This window comes from Eutrigla gurnardus, assembly GCF_963514095.1.
Source record: "Eutrigla gurnardus genome assembly, chromosome: 4".
NCBI classification, from domain to species: domain Eukaryota; kingdom Metazoa; phylum Chordata; class Actinopteri; order Perciformes; family Triglidae; genus Eutrigla; species Eutrigla gurnardus.
The window spans coordinates 18368026-18377643 of NC_139918.1; the positions used below are offsets into that span (position 1 = coordinate 18368026).

Consider the following 9618-nt stretch of genomic DNA (forward strand, 5'->3'; position numbering starts at 1 on the left):
CAAAAGGATACCCAGGATTTTGCTTGGAAACGTTTGTTTTTGATATGTGGAGAATAAACTGCAGCGTTTTTTCCCCTTTTTACATCAGCCTCGTTTCCTTCTTGGATTTTCTTTGGAGTTTATTGCCTTACGACAAGCACGAGTACGGAAACTTTGCGTCCTGCAAGAGTGGCAAATAGGTTGCCACTACAATAACATTTGTATTACTTCATTACTAAATATGCAAATAAAGAGGGAAAAAGCATAAAATAGGAACATAAGTACAGTTCAAGATCTGCCTTTCAGCTGTGAAAGTGCTTCAAGGGAACACACAACGTACATTATTGTTGATTTTAACTTGGAGCTGCAGCAATGCTCAAATCAAATTTCCAAGGTTGCACTGTATTGGGTGCCAGACCAGAAGTGGTTTGCTAATTGCCTACATTGCTACAACGTTCCCCTATTCTGCTTTGTAAATAAAATAATGGCGAAGTCTCCAGCAAAAGCATTTTTGTCCACTTACATGGGCCACATCGCCTCACTGAACTGTTGAACTGTTGTGGCTCACACATATGCTGTCCACACAGACAGCATTGCTGCTGAGGTGCTGCCTCTTATCCTCAAAGTGAAGGATAAGGTCCAGGTCTGGACTGGCCATCTGGAGCACCGGGAAGTTTTCCCGCTGGCCTGCTGCTGGCCTGGCCCGCTGCTGGCCTGGAGAATTGGAGAATGGCTAACTATTGACGCTATATCGTTTCCACCTGGCCAACCATGCGACAACGAAGTGTCACCATTACCAGTGAAACATGAGGATATCCAGGTGGCTCATTCATACAACGGTGATGGTAAACTTCACTTTACCGCAGACAGGCTGATCTTGTGGCATCAGTAACCATAAGAGGACGGGTCCTGTTATGGGAATTATGCACAGAGAATTGTGACTGGGACACTCCTGTTCCAAGGGACAAAGAACAGAGACTTCCACCCAGGAACTCAGTTTTAATGCAGGCAGAGGTAACACACAGCAAGGCAGTCAGTGATACAAAGGTTACAGGGAATCCAGCAAAAGTCAAAAATCACAACAAGGCAGAAAAACTTACAGTACATAGGCAGTCTCTGAAACAAAAACAGGCATCGTTCATAAACAGGATTGCTACACAAGGAAAGAAGGCTGGAAGCAGACCGTTGGGAGCAGAAAAGCTCAATTACTCAGTCCCCAAACAAAATCACCACATCACAGTGATCCAATAACCTCCAATAAACTTAACTTAACCAATAACTGCAATCTTTTCAGGTCTCAGTTAAAGCACAAAGCTCTGTTCCAGAAAGAGGTGTTTCAGGTTGAAGAGCGTTCTTTGGTGAAGCGTTGCACAGGTCAGCTGCCGGAGTGCATAACGTTTTCAGTCTCTGTAAAAAAGACCAACATTTGCCAGATCACTTACATTGTAACAAATCTCCCAGCATAAAGTAGTGTCCCACTGAAAACCTCATATTTGGCTTCTGTAATAGTTCATATTTCAGTTAGTCAGCTCAAGAAGCAGTTTACAGTCAAAACTCCATGTAACATGTAAGCATGTAGGTTCGGCCAGAGAAAGGTCAAGGGATTGACCTTTTACAGCACTGATTTAACTGAAAAAACACAATGCTTCATTAACTTTAGCATTGGTAATAAATATTTCTGATGACCGGGGTTCTCTACCCGATCCGCAGTCACACTCACCTGTTTCACTGTTCCCGGTGTGACTGCCATAGCATAGAGAATCCACAGAGGAGTCAGGAGAACTGAAGAGAACGCAAGAGATAGTCCAATGGCGTAGCCCCACCAGGGGTACTGGTAGGTGTTGTTTAACTTCAGTGGGGTGAACTTCACCAGACAGAATAGCAATATTCCCTGTTAAATAATAAGTGACACACACACACACACACACACACACACACACACACACACACACACACACATCTTTGACCCTGAGCTTTACGTCATATAGACAATAATACAATATAAATGTACTTACAACACAGGCAGATGGCGTGAGGAACCTCCAACAATATTTCATATACGAAGATGGGTAGAAGCCGATCATTTCCTTTATTTTGTCATAATAACGATCAGCACCTTGCAGGTAGGCAGACAGTCATATTAGCTACATCATCAAATTATGTAAATGTATATATACTTCATATGATGAATATGATGTATGCATTCTTAAAAGTATGCATTTATGTTTATCCATCCGTATCTGTATATTTGTCTATGTGAAGGTGTGCTTGCACAAGAGATCAGTGATTACAGGTTTGATTTGGTACAATATGACACCTTTTCAATAAACACCTTCAGATAAATCTGTGCTTTTGTAGAGTATTCCAACCATGTATAACATTTACAAAAAAATACGACAGACAGTTAGCCGTTCAAAGTGATGTAGTGCTTTGTGCTACTTTACAGTAAACATTGTATTGATCTCCTAGAGGCTTTTCTATTGGTATTTATTTTTGTGACATTTGACAAAGTAGAGCTCAGGCAAGATTGTTCACACATTTCAAAATCAATTTGGTATAAGAAAACTACGACGATGTTTTAGGGTCACTATAGGAAAAAGAAAAACAGAGCCGAGAGAGGTGGGCAATATTCAGAGAAAAAACTAGCAAATTTGCTACTTTATTACAATGCTAACTACCGACCGAGTTACCAGCTATTTAGGCCTTTGTTTATTTCCATTGTCTGCATTGAAACACTGTCTAAGTGGCGCAAGCAAAAGCCAACTGTAAAGTAGCTGTAGGAAAATATTTCCGTTATCTCTGGGTTTAGTGCCCGGATAACCTTCTGTATGTGCATTAGAAATGGAAATACAAGATAAAAAAAAGGTCAGAAGAATAGAGTCAACAGACAACTTAAACCCTGTTTAATATCCCATAATCCACATTATTGAAAACATACCCCCCACCTCTGACTAAAATATTTTTGTTGCTCACCAAATATCCATCCAACAGAGATGGACTCCAAAATGCCAAAAACCATGATTGGTATTCCACTGGCAGCATAGTAGTCAAACAGCAGAAATATATAAAGTCCTCCCTACAGCAGAGAACGGCGAAGAAAGAGACGGGAAGACAGTTGCAGTATCTCTTAACAGTTTTAATTTTGCTGGTTAAACAAACAAATTCTTACCTCAGTCACCATAAACAGACCAATAACTAATGACACACCACAGATGACCAGCAGAAGTAGTTTACGTCGATGACCAGTCAAAAAGAAGGATGGATGCATGTCTGATATGGATGTCACCAAGGCTTCAAGATACACAAACTGTGGGGGAAATATTAGTTTTACATTTTCTAGTTTATTCAAGTCAGTTGGCCACTACAAGGCCTGTGTGGTGGTATGGATGAATGATTTTAGCTTTTAATTACTTTGAACGACCAATACAGCATACATTCCGTACATTACAATGTCATAATCACACTCTAACTCACAGAGGCTAGGCCCTCTACTGGACTTTCAGGGTACTCACGCCAGGCAACAAGGCCACCCACGACGCAATACTGCAAGAAGAGTGTGAGACGGACAATAATGGGAAGTTTTTTCCTGCCTGCCTATAGTCTTACACACATCTTACAAAAAATTATCCAAAAGTATAACCCTCAACCTGAAATAACTCCTTAAGTTCTTGGGACCAAAGGAGGGATTTGGCCTTGGTGTAGCCGTGCTATGGTTACCACGAAGCAGCAAGCAACTGGGATTTACCAGGTCAGGCAGGCCAGTTGCTGCTGAACACCACTCACCACTCTCTACGTAGTCTTTATCATGAGGCACTTGAAGGAGGTGTTGTAAAGATTTGTTCCAGCGATGAGACCGGGACATCACGGGCACTAACACATTTCTTGAAGCAGCAAGTCCATCCATGGAGATGAGCAGTCAGGGCAGGGCAAAAGTCCCGTCAGTCGAAAAGAAAAAGGATGGCAGACAGTGGTGTGCCCATAGTATGGAGTCCACATGTATTTGTGTAGGCATGTCCTAATTGGCTGGCTACGCTTATGCATATTTTCAGTGAGTGAAATCAATTATTGGATGGAGCGGAATTTTCTCCAATTAAACAAAGACAAAACTGAAATCATTGTTTTTGGAGCCAAGGAAGAACGGTCAAAAGTTAGCACCCAGCTTCAAACAGTAATGCTAAAAACCACAAACCAGAAATTTAGGTGTAGTCATGGACTCAGACCTGAACTTCAACAGCCACATTAAATCAGTTATGAAGTCAGCCTACTATCACCTAAAGAATATATCAAGGATAAAAGGACTTATGACTCAGCAGGATTCGGAATAATTTGTCCATGTATTTATCTTCAGGCTTCACTACGTAACGGTGTCTTTACAGGTCTCCCTAAAAAGTCAATCAGACAGCTGTAGTTAATTCAGAACGCTGCTGCTTGAGTCCTCACTAAGACCAAAAAATGTGATCATTTTACTCTGGTTCTCTGATCTTTACACTGGCTTCCTGTCTGCCAAAGAATTTATTTCAAAATACTACTGTTGGTTTACAAAGCGCTGAATGGTTTACGGCCATAATACATTTCTGATCTTCTGCTTAACCAGCCAATCTCTCAGATGGTCTGGGACAGGTCTGCTCTGTGTCCCCAGAGTCAGAACCAAACATGAAGAGGCAGCCTTCAGGTTTTATGCACCACATATCTGGAAGAAACCTCCAGAAAACAGCAGGTCTGCTGCAAATCTCAGCTCTTTTAAATCAAGACTGAAGACTTCTCTGTTTGCTGCTGCCTTCAGTAAACAATACTATCTATGAACTTCTTATACTGCACTGTAATTTATATTCTTTGATATTCTTGTTTTTATTTATTTACTTTTTAAATGTATTAATGTTTTATTTAATTTGAATGGCTTGTTTTAATGCTTTTCTGCAATGCTTTTAATGTTTTATGTAAAGCACTTTGAGTTGCCCTGTTGTTGAAAGGTGCTATACAAATAAAATTGCATGCTCATGATTGGAGGGTCAAGAAGATGACAGAGCATGTATGAGTAAGAAGTGAATTTTATGAAAGTCTGATGTATATTTTAAATACAACTGAATGATAACACTTTACCTCACTGTCCAGTCCGAGGAGGATTATCATGAGGAAAAAGAAGGCAGCCCAGAGTTGGGGTAAAGGCATCAGGGAAACTGCCCGAGGGTAGGCTATGAATGCCAGGCCAGGACCTGCAAGAGGTCCAAAGTAGATAACCAAGTATGCTAGGCAACAATACTCTTATTGGTCATAATATATGTTTATAGCTTGATGTGGTGTTAGCATTAAACTTAAATTAAAATTAAAGACATGCTGAGCTTGTGTCCTGAGATGGTGAGTAATTAAAACGGAAACAATTAATTCTGGCCACATGAATCCAAGCTCGTTAAAGGAGGGTGCTGCCATATTCTTAGACTTATTCCTGACTCCCTATATTCTACACCGTCCTATCAGTAAATCATTTTAGAAGCATTTCAAGGACTGTGTTGCTAATCTTAAAATGTGATTACACCAGAGCAGCAAATTAAAATAACTATTGTTCTTCATCGCAAAGGAACTATGTGACCTAATTACAATGACTTTTGATGTTTTGTGTGCTGTATACAGTATGTATGCTGCTGCACACAATACATCTACACAATATGGGGACAGATATTAGTTCACACCGCTCCAGAAATGTGGTACAGAAATTCAGTCCTCAAATGGTTAACCAGTTATTTTAGCTAAAGGTGCTGCTATCCACGTTTTATATTGTTTCCATTATGTGTATGTAAAAAGGGTCACTTGTTGTGACGAACGCACAGATGATTATCACGCAACTCAGCTCCTCTCAGCTCTATGGATTGTTTTAGCCTCTGTCAGTTCATTATTTTCCCAGAAAGTATCATCAGCACGACTCAATTTATTTAAGTTTTTTGTTTGAGCTCAGATGACAGTCGGCGCACATCCTCTTTTAGGGGAAAAACATCCTTATTTGGCCCCGGAAACAAGAGGCATTAGCCACACATACATCCATTGTCTTTCATAAAGATGAATCTCATATTCAGTGACATTGTCTCTTTTTTTTATGCTGCATTTTGCAGCATAAAAATAGAAACAATAGCAACTTTTCCATGACATTTATTGTTGCTGTAATCTTCTGACTTCCACGTTCCATGTCAGTGAGGTTTGTAAGATAATCATGTCAGGTATATTTAGGGTGGAGAAAAATTGAGGTAACTTCTCACAGCTTCTTCATATGTATACAAAAAACATTTTGATATATATATTATTTATCATTTTTCATAAGAACACAACAAACCATCCCGTACCTGATTCAGCTACCGTTGAGATGTCAACACCCAACTCATATGACATGAACCCAAGGACAGAGAAGACTGCAAAACCAGCAACAAAGCTGGTTAAAGTGTTCAGTGTGCACAATGCAAAAGTGTCTCTGAAGATGAAAAAAAAGAGGAGTATGTTTTAATCCTGCATCACATAAAAAATGTAAGGCATAACACATATAGAATAATCTTAATTTTCCTTACGTGTAGCAGTTGTTGTTGTATTTATTGTAGCTTCCCAAAGATTGCAAACAGCCTGAGCAGACAGCATAGGAGAATAATATCTGGTTCCCAGCATCCATCCACACCTTTAAGCAGTTAAATGAGCTGTGATTGTTATGCCTTAAATATGCATTTATTTATTAGATGTTTATACCTAATTCTCTCATTTCTACCTCTCTGTCCATCCCTTCAGACAAGAATCCCACTTCTCCAAGCCCATGCATTTCTTAGGAATTCTCAAAGAGTTGCCATTCTCCTTCCATCCATAAGAGGTCCACAGACTTTCCCACCAGTCCCAGACACCCATTACAGTATGTATACTATGTCCAGTGTGCCAGTGTTGCAAAGTATTGCCCTGTACAGAATGTCACTCATAGATCACTCATCACTTCCACGCAAACACCTCACCTGAGAATCAGTCAGCCTTGTCAGATCAGGAGAAAGGTAAAATCGGATTCCATCTACAGCTCCTGGCAATGTAAGGCCACGGATCAGCAGCACTATCAACATCACGTAGGGAAACGTTGCCGTGAAGTAGACGGCCTGAGACAGAAGCATCAATTTCACTGAGTGGAGGTTTTCACAGTAATGTTTAGGATTTAATCAGTTTGGAGTTCTAACACCATGATGATAACAAGTGCATACTTCTCACCTTTCCTGACGTCTTGACTCCTTTCCATATACAGAAGTAACAGATGATCCAGCTCAGCAGAAGGTATCCAGCCAGGTCCCAGCGCATGCTGCCCATCTCCTCAATTCCTCCAGACAAAGCCAGGACTCTCCTCCTGTATGCAGGAAGAAAATTATTAAACATACATCATGACAACTCTAAATCATGTGGGTGATATGAGTACTTACTGCCAGAATTCTTTAACTGAAGATGTTGCATTTTCATTGATGTGGTCATAAACTGAATGATTCTGATTGTAATCAATGCAGTTCTCTGGCGGTGGAAGAATTAAAAGCAATAACTTAGAATAGATTGGAGTGAAACAGTGCAGCATTATATGATACATTTTCATTATTGCCATTGACTGTAATTCTATACTTTATAAGGTCATGGCACCATAATAATGCAGATGTGTACCTGTGTTCCAGGTGTTGTTGCAGCTGGCCCAGGGGAGTACAGTGTGGAAGGAGGAAAAGAGGTAGAGGAAGCCCCAAGCCATGATGACAATATAATACATTGAAGTGTAGAGCATTATCATGAGACTGCCGTAACCTAAACCTATTTACAAAAACATGATCACATTTCAACATAACATACACACAGTAATGTATCAACTAAATACCATGTGCACCATATTGAATATGTAGCTAAGCTAGCAGTACCTTCCAGTAAAGGACATATTTTCCTCCAACATGTGATTCCACCCTGACCAGTTAACTGTCCCAGAGATAACTCCAGAAAGAAGATGGGGATTCCACAGGTGAGCAGGATCAAAACATAAGGAACCAAGAAAGCTCCTAAAGAGGAAGAATAATAAGTACTTGGTGAGAAAAATACAAAACTAAATGTTAATGATTTCAATTCATTATTCCCATTGTTTTTATCCAACATTCTGCTGTACAATAAAACAAGACACCATCATGTTCTTACCTCCTCCATTTTTAAAGCACAGGTATGGAAATCTCCAAACATTGCCCAGACCAATGATTTCTCCAACTACTGCCAAGATGAACTCTGTCTTGTTGGACCACTGGCCTCTCTTGACACACTTGTCTGGAGCATGATTGGGATTGTTGTCATGTTTCATCAGACCCTTCTCTGGATTACTTTCTGGCTCCATTGGGACAATCTACACTGTTGAAATGTAAGTTATGAGAAATTATTCATTCAGGTGTTAAGTCAATATTTCTAAGAATCAAAACAAACAACTGGTAAGTAGGAAAAGGAGAAGATATGTGTAGCAACACCACCATTGAAAAAGGTACTACACTGCATTACATTACCAGTCAAATACTTGGCTAATTTCAAGTAATTAATACATTAACCAATACCAACACTGAATAGCAGTGATGGGAATAACGGGGTTATAAGTAGCGGCGTTATTAACAAGTAATCTAATTGATTACTAATCTCATTATTATAACGCCGTTATCGTTACTGCCAAAAATCAAGCGTAGCGTTAGTTCTGGCAGGCCACGACGTCAAGCTCTACATCAGCAGCAACAGCGTAGCTGTCAAAACCGAGGAGATCAGCTGACGGCTCAGCTGACTCCCCGTGCTCGATTCCTATTGGGAAATTGCATTCAGAGCGCGCTATTTAAACTGCTCTAGCCTGACCTCCCTCGTTGCTTCCTCTGGCGGCGTTTTCAACCCACCTCCACCCCAGCTCCTATGGCAAGCCGTTTTAACATTTAATCGAACCACACTGCTATCTGTAATTATATTTTAGATATCCATAATAGCATTTCTCCTAGTCAAAATGTAAATTTGACTAGGAGAAATGGTAATTAAAGACATCCACAATACATTCTTACTAGTAAAAATGATATTTTAAGATATCTACAACTTTGATTGTACTAGTCAAAACTAAATTTAAGATATCTAAAAATCCTTAAAAAGTATAAGTGGCCGTTTTATCATTTAATAGCTAAACTGGATATGTATTGCAGATATCTGTAATTCAATTCTTCCTAGTCAAAAAGAACATTTCAGATATCCACAATGACATTCTTCCTATCCACAATTGTCATTTCAGATATCCACAATGGCATTCTTCCTAGGACAAATGACGTCACTTTTGCCATTCATGTGTATTGGGCTTTCAATTTCAGATATCCACAATTAGATTCTGGATATCTAGAATGAACATTCTGGATATCTGCAATTGAATTCTTACTAGGAAAAACTCCCATTTCAGATATCTTCAATCCACTTGTTACTAGTCATAATTAAAAATTTTTTTTAATGGCGTCCTGTCTACCTGTCAACAGATATCAACAATACATTTTGTGGATATCTGCAATTGTATTGTTCCTAGTCACAATTCTAATTGTAGATATCTGAAATTACATTTCTACTAGTCATAATATGAATTGTGGATATCCATAACGACATTTCTAC

At 39.5% G+C, this 9618-nt stretch overlaps 1 protein-coding gene across 1 annotated transcript in view; it reads right to left on the reverse strand.

Moving 5' to 3' along the window:
- LOC311011964 (sodium- and chloride-dependent GABA transporter 2-like) overlaps nt 1-8357 on the reverse strand; it is a 44555-nt gene extending 36198 nt beyond the window's left edge. The window contains exons 1-12 of the mRNA XM_084007218.1: nt 8149-8357; nt 7881-8015; nt 7636-7776; nt 7407-7491; nt 7201-7333; nt 6957-7091; nt 6531-6634; nt 6312-6436; nt 5080-5192; nt 3149-3286; nt 2953-3055; nt 2020-2095 (exon numbers count right to left, since the gene is read on the reverse strand). Coding sequence (XP_083863344.1) covers nt 2020-2095; nt 2953-3055; nt 3149-3286; nt 5080-5192; nt 6312-6436; nt 6531-6634; nt 6957-7091; nt 7201-7333; nt 7407-7491; nt 7636-7776; nt 7881-8015; nt 8149-8338 — 1478 coding nt within the window. The 5' untranslated portion in view covers nt 8339-8357. The remainder of the gene's footprint in view (nt 1-2019; nt 2096-2952; nt 3056-3148; nt 3287-5079; nt 5193-6311; nt 6437-6530; nt 6635-6956; nt 7092-7200; nt 7334-7406; nt 7492-7635; nt 7777-7880; nt 8016-8148) is intronic.
- Nucleotides 8358-9618: the final 1261 nt, after the last annotated feature.